The 23,906-nt window shown below is 40.7% G+C and overlaps 2 protein-coding genes across 4 annotated transcripts in view; both read right to left on the bottom strand.

The window, feature by feature from the left end:
- LOC310957137 (hexokinase-2-like) overlaps positions 1–1,704 on the bottom strand; it is a 31,444-nt gene extending 29,740 nt beyond the window's left edge. For both annotated transcript variants that reach the window (XR_014593499.1, XM_083927578.1), the window contains exons 1-2: positions 1,590–1,704; positions 981–1,048 (exon numbers count right to left, since the gene is read on the bottom strand). The gene's annotated coding sequence lies outside the window, so the exon portion shown is untranslated. The remainder of the gene's footprint in view (positions 1–980; positions 1,049–1,589) is intronic.
- Positions 1,705–6,680: 4,976 nt separating this feature from the next.
- uimc1 (ubiquitin interaction motif containing 1) lies at positions 6,681–23,629 on the bottom strand. Of its 2 annotated transcripts, none has more exons than XM_083926459.1 (22): positions 23,573–23,629; positions 22,338–22,468; positions 22,042–22,105; positions 21,752–21,870; positions 21,175–21,310; positions 20,698–20,840; positions 18,938–19,675; positions 18,500–18,554; positions 18,255–18,370; positions 17,538–17,644; positions 16,521–16,716; positions 15,367–15,471; positions 14,831–14,886; positions 12,998–13,188; positions 12,641–12,711; positions 11,009–11,123; positions 10,593–10,904; positions 9,565–9,640; positions 9,373–9,475; positions 9,102–9,150; positions 7,967–8,003; positions 6,681–7,030 (listed from the first exon to the last, which is right to left on the bottom strand). In XM_083926459.1, exons 1-22 carry the CDS (start codon positions 23,604–23,606, stop codon positions 6,844–6,846), a joined length of 3,141 nt encoding a protein of 1,046 aa, XP_083782585.1. In that variant the 5' UTR covers positions 23,607–23,629; the 3' UTR covers positions 6,681–6,843. The 2 variants fall into 2 exon arrangements, with proteins under 2 accessions (XP_083782585.1, XP_083782586.1); XM_083926460.1 differs by having other exon boundaries at positions 22,344–22,468.
- Between the last annotated feature and the right edge of the window lie 277 nt (positions 23,630–23,906).

Here is a 23,906-nt window from a genome sequence, read left to right as displayed (position 1 = left end):
GTCTTTCAGCTCGTTGTTTCGGTTTAAGCGCTGCTGCTGTCAACTTCGTTTCTAATTTTCCAGCAGCAGGTAAACACACGCTGTCAAAACCCTCTGAACACACACACACACACACACACACACACACACACACACACACACACACACACACACACACACACACACACACACACACACACACACACACACACACACACACACACACACACACATACACACACAGTTAGAGACCAGCTGACATGAGTTGCATTCTCTCAATGAATCCTTCATTCATATCAATAGTTTAAAATGCTTCACTTTATAGTTTTCGTCTTCAGTAGTTCGATCAATTTGCTTGTGACAAATAAGATTGAGTAGGCCTAGTAACAGCTGTTATTTCAGGGTGTCAGATATCAGTTTGACACCAGTTCAGTACAACTATAAGTATATATATAAAAATAAATAAAAGGACTAGACTCAGAATAAGCAGGTACTAAATATTAAAGGACTCAGATCAGGACATCCGGAGTGTTTAAAGTACCGTACTTAAAGGAGCCGTGCGCACATGCATGTTAAATGACTTCTTCATAATGCGCACGATACATTTTAATACTTTAGGTACATTGTGTTGCTAACAGCTTATATTTTTATTTAAGTAAAGGGTTGATTAATACTTTTAACTATTCCTACTTCCTCTATAATCTGCACACTTGTTCCAGCAACGCTCAGGTCACTAAAACACTGAAAGAAGAAACACAAAGGTTGTGACCTCGGGCGCAGCTCCAGCTGATGTTGATGTTGTGTTTTTGTTGTGATGTTTGGGTGGAGTGTCCCTTTAAGATCAAGTTACAGGAAACACAGGGGCTCTTTAACTATGCCTATTAAGTTTAATTCAGCCAATAAGGTGATTTGTTAGTGAATATAGTTTATATTTATAACAACACTCATCACACTGGGGTATCTGTCACAAATGTGCATGGATGAAAACCTGTCACACTCACTTTTTCTTCCAAATGGATGCAGTTTATTCGTATGGAGGTTGTCTTTCAGTCACCTACGTCAGTCTCACCTGAGCAGGAACACAAGGTGAAACATTTTTGGTCAGCATTGGCTCACTAAACCTCCTTATCACATGTAAAGTTGATCCAAAATCCAACCTGTAACCTGAGACAAAGTGTAGCTTGACTCTGTGCACACCTGCAGCAGCAACAGCGAAAATGTGACCCACTTTAAAAAAAGGTTCAAAACAGCAAAGGGCAGAAAACACACATCAGACCTGTGAGCTCACGAGCTGTTCGATACATTACTGCTTAAGTCACACTCATAGAAACGGAGCAAAGTTTCAAATCTGGGGCTCACGGGCCCTCTGGGGGTCCTCTAAAAAGGGAAGCAGGGGGGGAAATGAAGGAACTGGTAAAAGCGTCTGTTCCACAGTTAAAGAAGAAGGAAGAAAAGCAACAAGTTTTCTTTAAAACCGAGTCTTCTCCGACAGGGAAGAACAACCATCAAGCAGGCATAGTTTGAAACTGTTGACAACAAACCTTAATAACAATTCCTTATGTCTAAACAGCTCATCTAACACGTTAAAGCATAATGCAAAAGTAACTCACCTTTGGGTTTTGCGCGCTCCGCTCAGACACGCAGAAGTCAACTTCCTTTATGAATGAGAAACAAGAGTGTGAGAGCTCACTTTGTGTTTACACCCACTTCATCTGCAGCGGTAATGTCGCAACGTGAAGAGACGCGCGGTGGGTTTGTTTTCGGGGGGATGCGGCTGAGGCTGTCCGCTTTTACGCGCGGCTGCGGGGATTCAAACAGTGGATTTCACGGAACAAACCGACATGAATAACCGCGGCTGAGCTCCGCTGGGAGGACACCGTGCTGTGGAACATGATCAAGTCAAAGGGAAAAGCTGAAGGAGTGCGGGTTTAGTCTGCAGCGGCGGGTTTTCTCTCCGCGCGTAAAGGCGCATGAGGAGCGCAGTCAGGCTCCTGTTCTGGGATCAGTTCTCCCCAGCATACTTCCACGTTTAATGACGTGTCTTTATCGCTGCTTTAAAATAAATTTAGAGCTGAGAGTCCTCGACTAAATCATGAATAGGTCTGTCGTGGACATATAAAAGTATTTACTCAAGTACTTCAGTAAAAAAAGTATTTTCTTCTCATGTTAGTTTATACTTCGACTCCACATTTGATCACTGTGGTTACTTCCCATATGCAGATTATTAATTCAATCAACAAATACATTATGATGTATTATTATAGATGATCAGACTTTATTGATCCCCAGCAGCAGCCTGAAGTCATTCATTCATCTTCAACCGCTTATCCCGGGGTCGGGGTCGCGGGGGTGCTGGAGCCGATCCCAGCTGACATCGGGCGTGAGGCGGGGTCCACCCTGGACAGGACGCCGGTCTATCACAGGACACATAGAGACGAACAGAGACAGACAACCATTCACACCTACGGGTGATTTAGAGTCATCAATGAACCCAACACCTGCACGTCTTTGGACTGTGGGAGGAAACTGGAGAACCCGGAGAAAACCCACGCAGACACGGGGAGAACATCCACACAGAAAGGCCCAGGCGGGATGCGAACCTGTAACCTTCTTGCTGTGAGCCCAGCCTGAAGTCATACAATATATAAATAACTCCACATTAACCAGCTGCAACAATAATCATAATGCAATAATATGGATTTCTAAAAATGAGCCCCTTACCTTTGGTATTTTATATATGTGTGTTTATATCTGTATATATTTTAGTACTTTAAATTTGAAATGAAAGGCTTTTACATGTCACAGAACATTTCTACTCTGCAGTGATGCTACTTTAAAAGATCTCATATTTTTATTATTTTTATTATGTTGTATGTATATGCCGATTGCACTGCATGTGAGGACTGTAATTTCATTTTTTGCATTTTGTATGTCATGCATATTGCAATTTTTGACAATAAAACTGACTTGACTTGACTTGACTTGACTCTCAGTGCTACTACCTTCACTATAAACTAGAGCTTCAGACACGTTTGTGATTATAAATGTGGTACAAACTCATTTGTTGTTTCGAACACATTAAACTCTTAATGATAAACATACGCTAACAGTTTATATGTATACTATTAACGTAGTACTGTCTTGTGTTCACAGTTAAAATCAGCCTGGAACAAACAGGTTGTGGCAGTTTTTCCTGTCCGGCTCTTACTGCGGAGTCTTTACCGTAAACGTATCTTTCATAGCGAACAGAAGGTAAGAAAGAAAAGTGTTTCGTTGTGTTTGTTTTTTTTCACAAATAATATAGGTTGAAAGGTCCACCGGCTGCAATGACGGTGCAGAGCATGGATGTATTATAACCGGATGCCGGATCGAAAATGGCGTCCATTCAATCCAATAAGATTTCCTCCTCTGGGGCATACAACTAAAAAGTTTCTGGGCTTTACTTCCGTGACATGTGGCCCACTTAATATGCAGTAGTAGCCCCGACCACGAGATCCGCCCGGCTCAGAGACATTAGCATTTCTGGACTTATACAGTACATAAATGAACATTTAAAAAGTCCATGGATTAGACATTTATAAAAGAAAGAGTCATAATTTGTTTGCATTCTGAGGTGTGCCAGTTCTGGTAATACATCCATGGTGCAGTGACGCAGAGAGAGCAAATGCGGAAGACCCAGAATCGCTGACGAATCAGAGCAGACTGATTTTTCATGAGAATATATATATATATATATTTACATTAAAGCAATTAAACCTGTTCGATCTCATCTCATCTTCAGTCTCTTATCAGGGGTCGGGTCGTGGGGGCAGCAGCTTTAGCAGGGGACCCCAAACTTCCCTTTCGCGGGCCACATTAACCAGCTCTAACTGGGGGATCCTGAGGCGTTCCCAGGCCAGTGTGGAGATCTAATCTCTCCACCTGGTCCTGGGTCTTCCCCGAGGCCTCCTCCCAGCTGGACGTGCCTGGAACACCTCCCTAGGGAGGCGCCCAGGGTTCATCCTTACCAGATGATCCTGAACCAGCTCAACTGGCTCCTTTCAACGCAAAGGAGCAGCGGCTTTACTCCGAGTTCCTCACGGATGCTGAACTTCTCCCCCTCTCTCTAAGGGAGACTCCAGCCCCCCTCCTGAGGAAACACATTTCACACGCTTGTACCCGCGACCTTGTTCTTTCTGTCATGATAAACCTGAAACCCAAACAAAATGAGTATATGTCCCCTTTAAGTGACATCAACAGATGATTTTAACTTTGGTTAGTCATCTTAATAACTTCCAGCACATTAATGTCCATGTTTCTGAATCACACGTTTAATCTCTTACATGCAGGTGGATCGAGTGTCCATATACTATTTGCCAAATAGTGTATATAGACAGTTTTGACTTCAAACTGGATAAACAGCTTTTTCCCCTTTTCATTTGAACTTGACTTCGGTAACAGTTTGTCCTCCTAAACTTAGGGACGGTTGGTGCAACTGAACATTGTGACACAGTCTTACAAAACAGTCTGCTGCATTGCTTCAAAGTCTCACGGGAAACACAAGTAAAATGTAAAAACAGGAGCCTGCCACACACTGACACAGAAGGCTCAGACAAATACCTCATCTAAAGGACAAATAAAGCACATTTCTGCATCATGTAACATCATATCTCTCTTATCAGTGAAGCAGCAGCGTGTTCAGTGCGTAACAGTGAGTTTAGTTATTTTTTGTCGCACGACTAGAGCGCTAAAGTGCTGAGGGTGATACCGAGCATACAGTCAAAGATGAGAAAGAACAACAAGTAAATGATACCGCCGTCAACTCTGCGGGGAATATTCTGGGTGATAAAAATGGTACACAGTGAAGAGGAAGCATTAAAGGACGGTGACAACATTTTTTGAGCTGCTTAGGTGCAAATCTGATCGGCACAGATTCCAACTGATCTCCCAAAAAACACATATTTAAGTTACGTTCACTTTCAGTGGGACAAAACTCTGAGCCTCACGAGGTAGTTTGGGAGTTTAGAGTAGTTTTCAGGGGTTCAGCTACATTGCGCTTCCTTCCACGTACCGCATGCTGGGGTCGCAGTGATTACCAGTGACGTGGGATCTCACAGGAAGTGGGTTTGATTCCCATTAATGTATACAAATATGTAAGCATTAAACAACACAAACAGATGAACATGAAGGCTTTGATTGCATCAAATCTGGAGACAGGCTGATTTAATTTCTTCTCAAAGGAATGCCCCCAAGACTTCTCGACCTTTCCACTGTCTTTAAAAATTAAATGCCTGCTCCAACGGTTGGTTCCAGATGAAAGGTCGATGTAACTTAAATAAAAAGGGTTCGTCCTCTGTGACAGTGGCTCTTCTAGGACGTCTTAGACTCAGCTGTGCTTTGAGCCGAATGCTAATGCTTTTATGTTTACATGCTAACATCGCTAACATGTTAAGATGACCTTCACGATTAGTCGACTAATGAATCGCTCAACTGACAGAAAATTAGTTGGCATAGTTTTGGCTGTATAACTATTTTTATAATCAATAAAAAAGACACTTTTCCAGCTTCTCAAATGTCAGAACTTTCCGCACCTTTTTGCAGTTTATTTGTTAAATTATCTTCCAGAAAACGGCAGGTCTGTGAAACTCTTCTTTTAAATCCAGACTTAAGACTTTTCTATTTCCTGCACTGAAACTTCTGTCACTGCAATAATCTCTTGTGTTTTAAATCTTTTATATGTTTTATGTGTTTTCCCAATGCTTTTCATGTTTTATGTAAAGCACTTTCAAATGCCTTGTTGTTGAATTGTGCGATACAAATAAACTTGCCTTGCTTTTGGGTTTTGGACTTTTTGATTAAAAAAAAAAGGTATTTGAAGACGTCACTTAGAGCTCTAGGAAATTACAACTTTTACTATTTTCCGACATTTTAAAGTCAAACCCATTAATTGATTCATTGAGAAGATACGTTGTTACTTACGGGCCTCTACATCCACAAGTTTCCATCTTTGTCTCCATTTTCAGGCTCTAGCACAAGAAGATGGTCACTCACACAACACTCAGCTTGTAATATTTACACCAGCTAAACGTTAGCTAAAATGGTAACATGCACAGTTAGCATGGTAAATGTCCAATATTATGTTTGTAAATCAAGCATCAAACATTAGCATGCTGACAAATTAGGTTGGCATGCTTTGTGTTAGCATCCAGACGTGCTAACACTTCAGTCAGCATGCTAATACTTAGCATTTAAAGCACCTATGAGGCTGAATTCAAGCATTAGCATTTAGCTGTTTCCTGTCATAAACTGGAGTGTTTTGAGCTGCAGGTGGCGCTAGAGGAAACATCAGAGGTAAGTCAGATTCATCTCGCTGGGAACGTGAACGTCTTTACAAAGTTTCACGGCAGTTCAACCAATAGTTGTTGAGACGACACTGGAGGAACGACGGACAGTTTGGTAGCTTCAGTTAGCGTGGATACAAACAAAGAAATCACTTCTCATAGTTCAAGTTAAATGTTTGTTTGAATTTGAGTTGCACTCAGAGGGTTCAGACACAGCCATGTAATCATATATCAGACTGTTAGACGGACGTTAAATAAAGTAACGAGGAAATGCTTCAATACATTCAGAGGTAGTCTGAAACACCTTCAACATGAACAAATATTTACATTTAGTGGCACAAAAAGAGTCAGATTCAGGATTGTTTTGAACATTTAAGTGCTCAGTTTGTATTTGTTTACCTGCATAAATATGTGACATCAGGAAGGTGTCCAGTTTAAAGTCTTTTCTAATCGTAATGTCACATCCAACCTGATGGGGTCGTTAGTTAAGGCTCTGGTTTCCAGTTCTTTCTAGTCAGCACCACCAGTCTGCAGGAGGCCGTCCTCATCGTCGTCTTTGGCGCAGATTCTTAGGTCTGTGTTGTTTCTTGAAGTCGATAAGGCAGTCGGTGGCCTCTGAGATGGGAGTGAAGGATCTGATGGGAGAGTTACTGATCCTAAGTGATGACACGCCACCAACCTCCTCTTCGTCGTCATCATCATCATCATCATCTCGCAGATCGATGACAACTCTAAAAGAGAACAAACAAGAAAACAAATCCAGGTTTGTTAAATTAGAAAACATGAGTCAAAGCTGGAATTTGATGCTTTTACTGTTAAACAAAATCCTTCGTCTTGTGTTTTATCTAATAATTATCTTTATTTTAAAGCCTTTACTGTAAAAACCAGAAGTTTGGATGATGACATCAGTTTGCAAAGTTACAAAAATGTTCTCCATTTAGTTTTTCTGCAGCTAGAGTGAAACGGTTTTTTTTTGACAGGAAGTCCTACATCTCTACTGTAAACCCTGAAGAAGACAGTTAACATGCATGTAGCAAAAATGTGTTTCCATTGTTTGTTTGTTTTTAAACTACATTTCCAGATACTGAAAAGTCTTTGTAACCTGATTTCCCACCACAGTACAGACACTTCCAACACATATATGTCCTCAGGTGGAGGTTTCATTCCCACTGTCACTTTGAGAGATTCTGGACCAAAACTGTTCATGCAGTCAACTGTGGATCTTATATAGACAGGTGTGTGCCTTTCCAAATCATGTCCAATCAACTGGATTAACCACAGGTGGACTCCATTTAAGCTGTAGGAACATCTCAAGGATGATCAGTGGAAACAGGATGCACCTGAGCTCAATTTTGAGCTTCATGGTAAAGGCTGTGAATACTTACGTAAATGTGATTTCTTTGTTTCTTTAATTTTAATACATTTTCAAAACTCTCAAGAAAACTTTTTTTCACGTGGTCATAATGGGGCATTATGTGTAGAATTTTGAGGACAGAGATTAATTTAATAAAATTTGTAATAAGGCTGTAAATGCACTGTATGTCCTCAGGTGGAGGTTTCGTTCCCACTGTCACTTTGAGAGATTCTGGACCAAAATCTCCACCAAGATAAAGGCAAAGCATTGTAACTCAAATCATAATGTCATAGTGTTTTTGAGACGTCTTTACCCTGGATTTGAGAGTTTGTATCCTGACGGCCCGGCCTCTGTGAACACAGAACGACAGGTCAGTAAAAATATGAATCAACGTGACGGTCCTCTTATTAAGACCATTAAAGGAGACTACTGCCACTAGACACTGTCAAAGTGAAACGCTTAGAATGGATGTGATTCCCCAGTTTCTGTACCTATTCCTGTCACTTCCTGTTGCGGTTCCACCAAAGAATTCAATGAATGGAAAAGTATGATTTCAAGATTTGTGTGGAAAAGTAAGAAGCGCTAATTAAATACAGGACTATGATTATCTGCAGATAAGGGCAGACCCCCTCCCCATGCATTGAGGACTACTTCACTGCCCACCAGTAATTATTTCAATAATGAAATTTGTATTACCAGCATAGTCTTTATTCGGTATCAACCAAAATCAGGGTTATTTCATGGATAATAATAATAAATAATAGTAATTCATTTATTTTGTATAGCGCTTTTCAGAAACCCAAAGTCGCTTACAGAGCAGGACAGGTAATACATAGACACACATGCAACAGGTGGCAAACAACAGAAGACAAGGATGACAGGGAAACAAGGCGAAGGGGGCATGGGGTAATGGTGATACAGACAAACAGGCAGAAACAGGTACAACAATAGAGGTGGGGGGATGGATTGAAGAGCAGTGTGGGGGGGGGGGTCAGGGGGAGGGGCTGAATGGGTGAGGAGAGCGGAAGGAGGGGGGGGGGTGAAACCAATGGATCAAGGTAGTCCTTAGGGTATGGCTGAAGACCTGAATATCGTACAATGGATGGCATACTATCAAGATTTTAACAGTTTACTGCACTATAGTTACACCGCAGAGACTTGGAGTCTAGGAGAACGGCCGCTACCTGGTGGTTTTAGAATTAATTGCTTTATGTCTCTCCCTGCACCCTGAGGTCCCCGAATGCATCATTACTGGTTGTTGCGAGGTCCAGGTTCATACCAAAAAGGTGATCGAGCATTTGAAGTAAGGGCACCAAGACAAGACTTTTTTAGTATGCTAACAAGTCAAACTAATATGGTAAACACGGTAAACATTATATCTGCTTATCATCTTTGTGTAAACTTGCACCACTGAGTACAGCTTCACAGAGCTGCACTTTTAGACTCACCTGAATCTCTGCTCTCCGTTTGCTCCAGAGCTGACAGCAGACCTCCCTTCTGGAAGGTCAGAAATATCTTTTTAAAAAGTCATTTATATATCAACAACAAAACAGATCACATCCACAACAGGGTTGAGGGTTTAATAGCGTAATTTTGGATTACCAAGAGTAATATCAATTTATTTGTTTTCAACGTTGTGTCAGTAGACTTTTACTGTTACATTTAAACCTCACTGGTACAATGATGATGGTGCATTATTGAGTGCATGTTGTGGCTTACTGCTGCGGTCTTTGATTGCTGCCGTTGGATGCAGAGCTCTGTGTGTCGGTTGTAGTCTCTCAGGGGAAAGGCTTTCCGACAGATGAAACATAGCTCTTGATTGCTGTGGAAAATAAAACAGTATCTTAAAAAACAACCTGTCTGAAAACAACGGGCTGTTCCTGTTCATTTCGACCGGTCGTACCTACTTACTTGCCAGTGTCGGAGGGCTCTTTAGTCTCTTCAGCCTCTGCTCTCCTTGCTCTCTTCCTACGAGGCTTCAATGACGCTATAAGGTGGAGAGGAAGGAGTCATTCTCAACCAGCACAAAACAACAACAGTTTCTGGAATTAAACATTTTCCTTTTCACCTAAAACTGCTGTTACATTGACGATATAAATGTCTCCCAACATCACAGAGACAGTTATCCCAACTGACTGGAAAAGCCCAAAACATCAAGACAGTCGGTTATTTGGGAATTCTGTTCGCACGTGTAAGTAAGGGCGGACTCAACCTGTCCGTCCGTACCGTGCCCCGTGCTTTAGGGTACTTGTCCATCCCTCCTTCTCTCCCCACGGGCCAGGCCCATTTGTACTCACACTACCTGGGCCTCGCGCGAATGCTTTTTGCTGCCTACACGTCATCACGCCGTAACATTTCACACGCATTGATGGCGTCATCGCGATGCTTTGTTTACAAATCTTTCCGTAGACCTCTGAGTTTTTGTGCGTCTTGTCGACTGTTTTTGAATATTTTCATCGACCAAATCTGCAGTAAACACTCCACCTCCGCATCACACCAACGTGAACCTTTCACCGCCATTGTTTTAAATGTTCGCGCCTGGCCCCTCCTTCTTTTTTCTATGTCCCAACAGGCGCACATAAAATTACGTCAGAACCGCCGTAGGCCTGCTCGTGCTCGTACATGTGCAAACGTGCTTTACAAAAGCCCACCTCTCCCAAACGGGCCGTGGACGGAAAGCGTGCCGCAAATAGCCGCGGTACGGTTGCACTCACACTGGTGAAACGAACTAGACTTTACCCGTGGAATCTGTTTGGGCACGGTACGGATGAACAGTGTGAGTGCGCCCTAAGACACAGAAAAAGAGGGACACACCAATCTACGTATTGGTGGTTGAAGAAAGACTCCAATGTAAAAATCGAATCAGTTTACAGACATAAAACGAGAGGCCCAAGTGTCTGATGTATCACAGGTGTTAAGAAAATAAAAGTTTCTGTTACTGAGGGAGTCTCTCTTGGGTCTCTTCTTGTCCACGACGGCCACCTCCCCATCGCAGTAGGCAGCGTGTATCTCGATCTCCGTCACCGGGAAGGACCCCTGACAGATGGGACAGTCCACGTTGGTTTCAAGGCTCTGAGGGACGGCGGTTGGTTCCAGTTCGGGAGACGTCGACCTCTGAAGCCCTCCATCTTTTATCTCCTCCACATCTGGATCCTCACCATCCACCTCAACCTCCTCTTTTCTCACACGTTGTCCTCCGACATCGCTGCTGCAAACAAGGACGTTTCCGTTCGTCCTTCTCTCCACTGGGGCTGAAAACAGTGACATACACTTACTTATTTTGACATTATTTCCTTATGATCATTTCTCCATCTTCCGCCACCACAAAGTTCTATTCGTTAAGCTTGCAGCCTACCGTCCATGTCCGTGACCACATCCACTTCAACGTCCACATCCATCTCCTCCTGCAGCTCCTCCCTCGCTGGAGAATCGTCACGGAGAATCACCTCGACTCGCGGCAGCTCTCGACTCTTTGTTGGCAGATGCAAAATAAAATAATTGATATTTATGGCAGATTTATTCTATATGATTCTCTATGCTGGATTAAATAATGTTCATATAATCTTGAACCGTGTGTGATAACAAAGACACCTGCCAGGTTGTTGATTCCACTCTGAACAAATACATCGTTAGGCTTCTGAATGAACCAAATTTCAACGTCTCATTTATGTTTTAATGTTTTTGCAGTGAAGGAATTTCCTCTGCGGTGATTTCCGATAGCTCAACAGTTCGATATGTATCAACAGTTTATTCTGAATTGAAGTTTATTCTTCTTACTACTCGGACATGTTAAACTGTTTAAATATTTTATAGATTATTTTGTGTTTTATTGGTGGCAAAAAAAACCAAAATATTATTCTGATGTTGTTAATAATCCTATTTATTTTTCCCTTTCTTTACATTATTTCTATTTATGTTGTTATTCCTTTCACATGTTTGAAATAAAAAACAAAAACTAAACGACTACTAACGACTACTACTACTAGTGATATAATATAATATAGATTGATGCACAAGTGCAAGATCCGCCAGTTAACTTTTATCTGTCCGCCGTAAGCAACAGGTGCTGAGGTGCTACAGGTGCTATCTGTATCATACATTATATCATCAAGCAAAGAGTCCTGCACTTGGTCCTGCACTAACTGCAATTTAAGATACACTGAAAATATAGGATTTGAACGCGTCCACACTGTCTACCACTAAACTCCCCCCATGATATATAATGAATACAATCCTTCAGATTGTTTTTTTGTATTATTGTGTGACTTTTCATTTCCAATAAATAAAATAAACATTTTTTCTCATCCAAAATTCACGTTAGTTGAAATACACATTTTAGTCGGGACCCCAGGTTTTCATTCATTCCTGTTAAACACTCCCACCTCTAAAGCTTCGGGACATTTCACAAGTAACACGATCGAGAGGAAGTAGCATCATTTGAGTCTCCTGACGGCCGTGGGAGGAAGAAAACTAAATTCTCTCACTCCGTTTTTAAAAGAAATTGTTATCATGACAGAGAATGTCAACGACGATAACCGGTTATTGAAGGTGTATTTTTGAATCTCACTACTCAGAGATCCAAACTATGTTGTTGAGTGACATCAGTCAGTTGGCAGTGGGCCATTTACTCACAGCTCTAGCGGAAACCGTAAAACGAAAGAAAAAAGAAAACAGCACACCACTTCACACACAAGCGAGCTAAGGAGTGAGATTGTTTGTCTGCCTAACCACTCTCTGGTGGACCAACCACAGCGTCACTTACTGTGCGCCGCCTCTGATTTACGCCCAGAATGACGCTACAGACACCCAGTTCCTAATACTGCAAAATGCAAAGGGCTTTCATCCGTGGGCCACACGCTTGGTCACCATTGTGTTAGCTCACTCAATGATAGATAAGGAGTTAACAGACATTTGTATGCCTTGTATACCTCCGAATCTTGATCTACTGGAGCTCTGACTGCAGATTGAAAACTGAGTATTAACTCACCTCTGCTCCAGCGTCAGTCGCCATCATCAGATCTTGCGTCTTGTCGTCATCGTTGTCACTCAGTTGGGTTTCTGTTGATACAAACCATGTTTAGTGTGTTTTCCATAAAAAAGGCATAAATATAAATATCATAGAAGAAACCAGTTGTGTTGCCTGACATCAACTGCTGATCTGTTGCTGGTTGCTTAGAAAAAACAAAACTCTTATTTGCTTTTAATATTTTAAGCAAAACAACCAGATTTAGAAAACTCAGGTCGTTGATGTCGGGCCGAATGTATTTCACCACATCGACAACTCTCTCCTGGAGGTAAACCACCAAAATCCACAGTCCAAAGAAAACCTCAGCAGCTTCAGTACCTGGACAAACCTGACAGTCATCAGTATCCACCGGTCCATCTTCTCCCTCCTCCTCCTCCTTCTTCTTCTCTTTTTCTTTGCTCCCTCTTTCCTCTTCTTTATTCGTCAGGTACTCGTCATCCTCCTCTGCCTCAGCGAGAGGGGAATCAGCTTCCTCACACAGTTTTTTGTCCCTCAGTCTGAGGCCGCGCCTGAAAAAAGGGATTTCATTAAATAAACAGTAGTTGTCGGTTCACATGCAGCTCGGATCAAAAAAGAATAAACGCAACATAAATTGCAAACTGAGAAATCTCCTTTAATGAGTACTCCGACCACTAGGGCTGCAGCTATCGTAATCGAGTATTATAATTATTACTCCACCAATAATCGAGTAATCAGACACAAAATTGTTTTGTAATTTTGCGTAAAATGCATTATAAGTTGTGTTATTCCTATTTGGTATGACAGATTATGCCTCGATGCATTTTTGTAATCGAGTACCGTATTTTCCTCTACAGTCGAGGCTGGGGTTACGTTATGCATCCATTAGATGAAGCTGCGCTAAAGGGAATGTCAACAAAACAGTCAGGGGAGGTCATCTTGTTGCTTCCTCCACTTCAGCACCATTGATTGGTTCATGTTGAACTCTCTGGCTGCTGCTCTATTTCCGTGTTCTACTGCGTGACTAATGGCCTTGAGGTTAAACTCTGCGTCGTAAGCGTGTCTCTTAACAGGAGCCATTTTGGGCTCTTTACACAAACACCCATATGGAAATGAAACGGCACGCTTCGCGCAGTCGTATATCTCAACATGCACCGCGCGTTACTTCTTCTACGGGGGAAAATAGAGTCGCCGGCTTCTCACCGTAGTTGCGAGACCTGTTGTGGCTCCTCATATATAAGGAGCACCGGTGAAGGTTTTTAGGTCGCCTTATAGTGCGGAAAATACGGTAACTTGAGTAACTCGACCATTTGTTTCAGTTCTACTGACCATGACAATGTACTTGAATGTATTATTTTTTAAGCAAATGTCAAATATCTGAGTCAACTAAGGGAATTTAAAGCTTTTTTTGTTATATATGTGTTATACATGATTCCAATCTAACTCATACCACTGTCGTCAAACTTGCAGTTATGTCCCATTTACTGATTTTATAAAAATGATTAACTAGTGACATCTAGTGGCAAAAAGACATGACTGTGCTGTACAGAAAGTTTGTGTATAGTTCACTGATTCTAAGTAAGGTGCATTTAAACTGGAATATTATGCGTTCAAGAGCACTTTAAATACCAGCCACTCAATTTGTCAGTGTGGTTTTTATGGTCAATATAATATAATATATATTTACCCAACTGCTTCTCACAGCTGTTAATTTGATTTAATGTGTAGAGCCCACTCCTCACGCTTCTTTTTTATTTATTTTTTTGCAGTGTACGAGTTATCTTTGTATTACTTTTCCTCCTGATTTGTGAAACAGGAAAATAAAATATGTAAGAGTAAGAATAAATACTGGAAAAACATTTTTTTGCTTGCTATTTCTAAAGTTTCTGTTATGTTGTCGCCAACAATACAGCCTCTGCATCAGTTTGTTTCAATAAAACATAAATACATTGAATTTTTGTACACCCACTACCAAGATACCAGAACACACTGTACCATTAGTTTAGTTGGTTTAGAGTAAATGACTATACAGTTTGTTATCTCAAGTATATGAGAATTTCAGAGTTGTCAGTTAATTCTCTGGTTTGACACAGAAAAACTACCTCACTGTCTTTATGTGTCTGTGTAACAGGAAGCTAACAAGACATTTCTCCATTGTAGAAGAAGAGCACGGGGAAGTTCTTGCATGTTTACCTTCGAGGAACATACTGTTGAGGTGATTCAGCAGGCGACTCGTATGAAGGAGATTTCTATGAAGAAACAGATAATGCTTGTTCAATGATTCACAATGTGTAATGTTTTCATTCATTTCTATGCTCATGGGTGTCTTTAGCTCACGGCAGAACAGAACAACAAACATGTATTTCACCTTCTTGGATGAGAAAAATGGGATTTCAACAATGAACAATCCTTTCATGAAGTACATTTTTTTTGTATTACTTAAGTTGGATTTTAAGTGAAAGACATTTACTTATAATTTCACACTGCTACCCTATTAGAATCTGAATACGTCTTCAACCACTACATGCCTCAAAGGTGTACTGTGTTACACTGACAGATAAAGATTATTACACTTCCTGTACAAATGTCTTTAGAAAATTTAAAGGTATGAGATCAAAGCACTCTAAGCAAAGTCAGAACTATGTTTGGATTAATATCATATCCAGTAAATAAACAATAAAGTCCATGAATAGAGCAGTTAGACACTCGTGTTAAAATCCTCACGGTACCTCCGGCTCCGGCAGGATGGCCTCCCCCCACTCAGCCTTCCTCAGCAGACACCTCTGGGCCTGTTTCAGACTCTTCTCATACAGCTCCATCTGAGCCTGGATCACCTGAAATCATGGATGCACAGAGGAAAAGTGAGAAATTAGAGAGCAAATGGATTTAACTTTTGCATTTGTATTGTTTGTATTAATGAGTAACCAATATGCGTGATGAAAAAAGAGAGATAAGCAAGTGTGTGTAATATATCAGGGCTCTGTTCCTGGTGATACACAGCCAGTGGAGCCATTCTCCCCTAGGTTCCACTTAACCATTGCAGAAGAAAAGACACAACAAGTTTGACGTCATTGAAAAAAACTCAAACAATGGAAAACCATGTGGAAAAGTGGGACACTAGATAGCAAACGGATTTAACTTTTGCATTTGTATTGTTTGTATTATTGCGTAACCAATATGCGTGATGAAAAAAGAGAGATAAGCAAGTGTGTTTCCATTCACTACTGTTAATATATCAGGGCTCTGTTCTTGGTGATACACAGCCAGTGGAGCCATTCTCCCGTTGGTTTCATTCAACCATTGCAGAAGAAAAGGACACAACGAGGTTGACGTCATTGAAAAAAACTCAAACAATGGAAAACCATGTGGAAAACATGACATGAGAAATGTGTTTCATGTATTCATGTGAAGACGGTCACAGTCTTTGTGATTCATTCGCTACGTCAGTTTCCATTTTTCGCATTTTGTTTTATCGACACGCCAACTTCGACATCACAGCAATGTGTAGTAGCACACTTTCTGCTGTATTTTAATGGTCTTTTTCCGCATTTCCACTCAGGATTTTTAAGCTTAGAGAGAAGTAGGAGACTCCTTTAAGCCTAATACAGTGACTGCTGTCTACAGTAGCCCTGGAGACGATTAATTTAATTTTCATTTAATCTATCCACTCTTTAGATTAGACATCAGGTCACAGTCCACACGGTGGCCAACATCAGGCATCATGTTTTGTTTCGCACCGCTTTAAATGAACACAGAAATCAATCATACGCATTTTTACAAGTCTACGTAACCTATATCTCCTCAAGTTGCCACATACAGTACAATGAAAATATTTTTTGTATCTAAAACATTTAGATTTGGTCAGGAGGGAACAAATCTTCACCTCTGTGTACTTGTCTGGGTCCAGCCCGCGAGGACAGAAGGGAACCCCCCAGTAGTAGTGCACGGTTGGTCCGCCTGTAGTGTCCCTGGGCGGGGCAGATGCCCTGCTGACTGCTCCCTGACTGCTGATAGGCCGTTGTTCTCGCTCTGTGGTGAAAAGCTGGTGTCGGCCGGTGGATGTGGAAGAGGTAGAAGGTCTGAGTGTGGAAACATACAGTTAACACAAACATACAGTGAGCAGAGAGACGACTCTAAACTCTTTAAGTATACTCCAGTGCAATCAGTACATTTACTCAAGTACTACACTACACAAATCTGAGATATTTTACCTGAGTCTTTCTTTTCATATCTTTTCATCACTTTATATTTCCACGCCACTGCGTTTATCCACAAGCTTTACTTTACAAATTAAGACGTCTGCATAAAAACATGAGGAATCTATAAAATAAGATATTTTGTTAAAAATTAAACTAAGCAAGAAAGAAAATTGATTGGCAACTATTTTGATGATGTAATGATAATGATAATAGTTCAAGTAATGCTTTTATGATAAAAAAGAGAGAATATATTTGTTACTTTCCTACATAATTACTTACTTTACTTACTTACTTTCCCATGTGATATCTAGTTTTGAGGTTTGGACTGTTGGACTGGGAAATTATAAAGGTGTTACTTTGGGATCTGGGTAATTGTGACGACATTGTCACTATTTTTTACAAACCGGACGATCAATCAATCGCTTACAAGAGTAAAATTGTTCTTTTACATTATTACATAAGTAAAAATGATGATACAATATATAGAACACGGGACTTTTAATAGTTATCACGCTTCCCTGATAATACTTGTATAAGTATAAAATAAAATGCAGGGCTTTAACTTGTAACAGAGTATTTTCAGTGTGGTATAATTATTTTTTCTTAGGAGGAGGAAAATAACTCTAGTCGGGTTTTATCACTTAGAAGATAACAGTAATCATGTGATACAGAAATTCTGCTGTTGTTGGAGTTTCCCCTACCTGCAGTTCATCCCTGGAGAAGTCTCACAGCTCTGGGAGGCAGCCTCACCGTCTGCCTGATGCACTGGTCTCTCCTCTGGGAAGACCGGGCTGGTCGCGCCCAACGACTGCAACAGATGCAGGGGAAGAACGATGGAAACTGATATGACTGGATAATTAGGATATCATAAAATGAAAACTGCAGTTCCGTGCTCTGTCTTTTAGCCTTTACAAAGAGTCCACAATCCGTCATTCAAGATGAGGCTGGAGTCATTTTTTAATGTTCTGAAATCCTGTGAAAAGACTCAAACCAACCATGTCTCTCATTATTTTCTGACTTCCTGTCTGTTGCTCTCAACTTCAAGCGCATTGGTGCCCTCTGAAGACATTCAAAAACATCTCACACAAATATAGTTTCACTTTTGAAAAAGGCTCAATAATTTATTAAAACAGCTTGTCAATGCTGTTTTCAGTAGGTTGTAGGAAATAGTGCATTTGCTGGGGGCTATTTTCAGCTGCGGATTAATCATATATTTGGAGCAGTAGTGAGTTATGTGAGCAGCAGGTTAGTGTACGTGAGATTGAGTCAACGTAACAATGGAGCTCTATGGCATGTATATTTTCATGGGGTTTGAGGAGGAGAATATAGAATATCATCAGGATTATTCCTTAAAATAAATAAAACTAATTGTTTTGCAGTCTAATTGCATGATTCAAATTCTCGTCTTGAACATATACCTGTACCGTGACGTCCTCATCCCCATCCTCCTCAGACAAGAGTAGCCTCATATCACTGGTCAGCTCCATCTCAGCTGAGTCTTTGGATATTTCATTCAGCTCCTCCTCTGCAGCGTCTAAAACCAGAGAACAAACAGAGGCCCACTGACCAACAGGACCCAGAACTCTGACAATCAAATTGTTAATAAGATGAATTGGGAAAAGACACCTCCAGAGAGTAGTGTGTGTGTGATGTTTCGCTGTACCTGATTGAGATGACTTGTTGTACCTGACATCTTCATTGTGAGCAGTCTTGCTGCACTATATTCAAAAGCAGGAGAAACAGAGAAAAAGGAACAGTTTCCATGTTGTAATGTTCAAAAACCACTCTCCGAGACGCTCAGACAGCACCTGTCTCTTTCCCTACAATAGCCCAGTCTGCTTTAAAAATACAAAAAAAAACCATAAGTCTGAAAAAAGCTTTCTTAATAAAAGGATCAGAGAGACAACATTAGAGACACCAACAAATAAAGTATGACATAATATCTGAAACATCTCAAAAATAAATGAACTCATTACGACACATTTATGTTAACGCTATAAAAATTTCCCTCACATTGTCAAAAGCTTGTGAAAAACAATTTTAAGGGATTAACATTTGTTACGTTGCTTTCAAAAGTTCTTTGTTTGACACCTGAATTCACCTGCATGTGACTCTGAGATGGATCACTGGTAGTGGTTGGATTCCCTTCACTGTTTGAAGCTCTGAGCTGCTGTGACTCTGAAGAACCCACGGAGCGTTTCTGCTCTTCGAGATGAGTGTTTTGTTGTTGTCCAGTCCTGCAGAACACCGGGCATTCACGACTCTGCTCAGTCTGTCCTTTGCCCGTCTCTGAGTACACAGGACTTGTGCAGGTTGCTGATCTTTCAGAGGGAGGCAGGTTCTTGCGAAGGCCAGGGCTTCTTGGGAAAACTGGACTCTTAGGCCCACAGGACGTGGACCTCACAGAGGAGGTTAAACTCTCCTGAGAAGAGAACAGGAACCCTGAGTTACAGACACTGACTTGTGGTTTGCAGGCACTTGGAGACGTCTCATGCTGAGTGGTCCTGCCAAATACCGGACTTTTAAAACAGTCAGGAATCTGCTCTGTCTCGCCATCTTCTCCTTGATCAGTCTCTGAGAAGTCAGGACTCTTGGACAAAGTGATGTTATTGGACCTTTTAGGGCTTTGGGGAAACGTTGGGCTCTTGGATTGAGCAGGCGGAGACATTCGAGTCAAGAGCGAACTCTCCTGAGAGCACAACACAATCCCTGAAGTTCTGCAGGTTTCAAGCAGGTCCTGGCTCAGCCGGGAGACATGAACCTCAGCTCTACAGCCAGTGGAGGGGAAGACGGGGGATTTGCGGAGCTGACAGTCTTCAATCTGGGTCGAGTCAGAGCTCTGATTTGTTGTTGAAAGAAGAGAAATGCATACATTATCCTTCATTTGGAGTCGTGTTTGTGTCCAGCTGACAAATGCAAGTCGAATATCCACTCTCTTTTAGCTTTGTTTTTGGTCCCTGCCAACTACTCTCATAAATATTTGGTTCTTTAGCTGCTAAACGCTCTGTAACTGTGTGCGTCCGCTGCTGAGCAGAGTTTTTACAGTAATCGGAGGGTTGGCCAAACAGCTAAATAATGAAGGTGATAATTCTCTTTAGGTTCGTCATACCAGAGACAACTCTCATATTGTCATTTCATACATTTTTATTATAATAAATATTGATTATAGCAGCTTTACGAATGACAATTGCAGATGTGTATTTAATTAAATTATCCTTTTCTCAGATTTCCTCTTAATTTCAACATACTGCTGTTGAACTTTTATCATGGTAAATAAAATGTGACTGCTCTAATGATCATTCAACAGAAACAAAAAGTTGATGAGTAATTTATCAGGCAGAAAAGCCAACAATTGCCTCTTTGCACCTCTTAAAATATTAGGATTTACTGCTTGAAACTCTTCTTTATATATATTCAAACTGAATTAGGGCTGATAAGTCTTTTGGTCAAAAGAGAAAAAAATAATCTGCAACTGTTTTGACAATAAATTAAGCACATTTTAGAAAATTGACAATCACTTGCTGGTTCTCGCATCGCCAATATGAGGTGTTGTGATTTTCTTGCTTCAAATCATGAACATCTTGTGATTTTGGATAGTTGGTTGGCACATTGAGATCTGGGATATTGTGACTAATTTTCCCCAATTTCCACATCGACAAATAAATTGATAACAAAAATAATCATAAGTTGCTAAACTGAATATCTTGGAATTTGAAGACATCAGCTTGGGACCTTGTAAACTTTGACCAGCAGCATTTTCTGACATTTTAAAGACGACATCATTAACTGAATAATCCAAAAAATGAAAACTAAACAGATCGGTCAAAAGGAAAATACAACTCAGAAATGTTTTGGACGAACCTGCTGTGAGTCTAGAGACACTGAGAGACACTCTGAGCTGCATGGTGAAGCCTGAGACTCCGGCATCTCCTGCAGAGGACTTCCTTTTTTCCTTTTCCGCTTCTTACTCCTGTCATTACTTTCATCTCCAGCTACTTTTAGTCCTGGGAATACAACACAGCACACTCTTAAGTTCACCGGACTTTCAGCCGTTTGATTTGATGTTTTCACTTGGTCTGACTGAAGGCTAAATTTGTATTTTTTATACATTTTCCCTTCCCTGCTGAGGCAGGCAGAGTGTCATTTTATTTGTAAGTGTTTGTGCAGAAGGAAACAAAGCAGTGTCAAATGTTTAAAGGGATACTTTGCTGATTTTAAACCAGCTCTGTGTTATGGCAGTATGAAGCCAAACACTCAACATTCATCTGCCCACACTACCATGACACAGAGCTGGATATAATTCAGCAACATATATATGTAACAACACAGCTAACTCACCTTGATCGATGGCAGACGCCAACTTCCTGTCTGAATACAATAGTTTTCGTCGAGAGCGGAGACTGACAGGAGCTTCAGCATCGGTGAGCAGGCTCTGACTTTGGGACGATGGACAGGGTTGTGTCTGGCTGACCATCTACAAGATAAAAACCACAAAGTGCTTTAACTAATTAGATACTGGTTAGCTCCTTTACTCTTTCAACCAGATTGGTGCAATTACTGTCAAAGATCACACCCTCTTTTCTCAGAGTCACAAGTCAGAAGTTTCCTTCAGTTTCAAAATAAAATACAGTTATAGTTTTCTGTTTGTCCACAGTTACAAACAGGAACAGGTGTTGGTTCAACATGATTTTCCACGGTTTAAATTTGCCAAAATGTAAAAAATATAAAAGGTAAAATGCTGTTATTTAGTCTACCCTTATCAATGTAAATGGGTGGACAAAATAATAGAGACAGTGTAACACAAAACAATTCCCTAGCTTCCAAAATGACCATAAAGTTGAACACCTCCCAAAAGAAGTTCTTACAAAAATTGAACATTATGAGGTTTTTTAAAAAACAACTCCACTGTACTCACACTCTCTTGGATGGCTATCATCATGGCTTCTTCCTCTTGCTGCAGTCTCAGCTCAGTGACGCTCGCTTCCTGTTCACTCAGACGCAGGGCCAAGTCCATCATCTCCTCCTCTGTCATCTCTGAGAACAACAGAGACGCGGATTAAGTCAAAGCGTTGCAAAAAAACGTATTGAACTCTTTATTCAAGTAAGGACAACAGCGGCTCTTTGAGCTTTTCTTTATCCATCATCAGAATCATCATTAAGTATAAGTTTTCAGTTTTCCATCAGTCTCCCACATTTGTTACATACCTTTTGGTTTCGATTTGCTTTCTCTCTCTCTCGTACGTTTTCCTCTTGATGATGAAAACTCGTCCTGGAAGAAGAAAAAAAAAGTAAAAATGGCCATTTTAATAGTTTATAAGAGCATTCTGTTTCACAGATCTGTGCTTTCTGACAAGTGACTTTCTGTCCCTTTGTCTAAATCTTTATTAGCTGAACTTTTCAACAAACTACGCTTGAATTATTACACAATTATCACTTATAATTTATCATCTAGTCGTGGATAATACGTCAAAAAAATGCTCAAAATGTTCACATTTACTTACACTGACGTTTCTGTCGTCGAGAGCTTTGTCCTCCTCTGTGTCTTCGTCAACCAGTTGGCTTCCAGAGGGACTGCTGCTGGCATTCTTGAGTATTTGCTTCCTCAGAGCCATCCTGGTCTGCTCCTGAGAAACTGTGACAAACAAAGAGCTCCCAGAGTTCATCTCAAAAGCCCCGAATAATCCAGCAGTTTCCAATACAGCTTCTCAACACTCAAATGCCTGCTGGTTTTCCATCTTGCTGGCGTTAAGGGGACTAAGTAATTCACATGAAGCTCTCTGTCTACTTTTCTTTACCCTTGGCAGATGCTGGATTTGTGGTGTAATTGCACAATTATTGCACTTGGTCATCATATTAAATTAGAGGCTATTGTGCTATAAACAACCAAAATGATGTTTGATTTCTACAGAGGGGTGACAAATTAAAGGAAACCAATGATAATCTGTTAGTTGTAAAATATAAGAAAGTAGTAGTTATTTAATATAAGTCTATTTTCATGCAAAAAAGGTCAGAAGAGGATGTTTTCAGTCTTTCAAATATGGAGATCTTCTTTTCTCTTGGTTAAATCATTATATACCATCCCGTATAACCTAAATTTCAAGCAGTTTCATGCACTTTCTTCAAAAACCCAAGCACTTTTCAAACCTTGAAAACACCACAATAAAATTAAATTGTGCTTTGTCATCTCGCAGGTCTCTGCTGATCATGGTGGTGCCTGCTGCCTTGGTCCTGCATGACGCTTCCTGCTGCTATTATAATCTATAACCTTAGTCGGGCTTGTTTCTACTATTCTGCTGTAGTAACCGCCATAACATAAGAGTCATAATCACATAACTATAGATGTTATTATAGTTACTGGACGTGACTCTGTCTTTGTCTCTCTCTCTGTCCATCTGTCCGTCTTTTCTCTCTTTCTTTCCTTTTCTTCCTCCCTCCGGTGCAGACAGATGTCTGTCCTCCACAGAGCTGGGCCTGTCTGACGTTCCTGTCTGTTATAGGGAAGGTTTTCAACATCACCGTACTCTACGGGGGAATTGTTGGGTATTGTTATGTTATGTAAATCATAAATAAGTCATAGAGTGTGGTCTTTACCTACTCTGTAAAGTGTCCTGAGATAACTTCTGTTATGATTTGGCACTATAAATAAAATTGAATTGCATTTCCAGCACCTGTAAGAACCCGAGCAGAGCTAATAACAGCACCCTCCTCTACCACTCTCACTGGTAACCATAGTTACCTGTTGATGAAGGGTGTCCTCTTCTTCCTCTCATCTGTGTGTCGTGACTCCAAACTAACTGACCTTTGTGTTTAAGGTTGAAACAAAAGTGCTGAGTGAGAAGCATGAAATGAAAGAAAGCTTATTTATTCATAAATTGACCATAAAACCTCTTAAATATAAGCTTAAATCACGGTAAATATCTCCAGTTAGCGAAAGTTATCTCACACAGCGCGACGACAAGGAAACAAACTGACCGCACGAGACCCTAAAACTGCTAAATAACATTAGTAAATTACATTTTCTGCTTAATTAATGGTTTCACAGGAAAACACACTAGCTGCGTGTGTGTTTA

This window comes from Echiichthys vipera (genome assembly GCF_963691815.1).
Source record: "Echiichthys vipera genome assembly, chromosome: 14".
Classification (NCBI taxonomy): domain Eukaryota; kingdom Metazoa; phylum Chordata; class Actinopteri; order Perciformes; family Trachinidae; genus Echiichthys; species Echiichthys vipera.
Note: the sequence above shows the minus strand (reverse complement) of the source record. Positions and strands in the feature narration are given on the sequence as shown.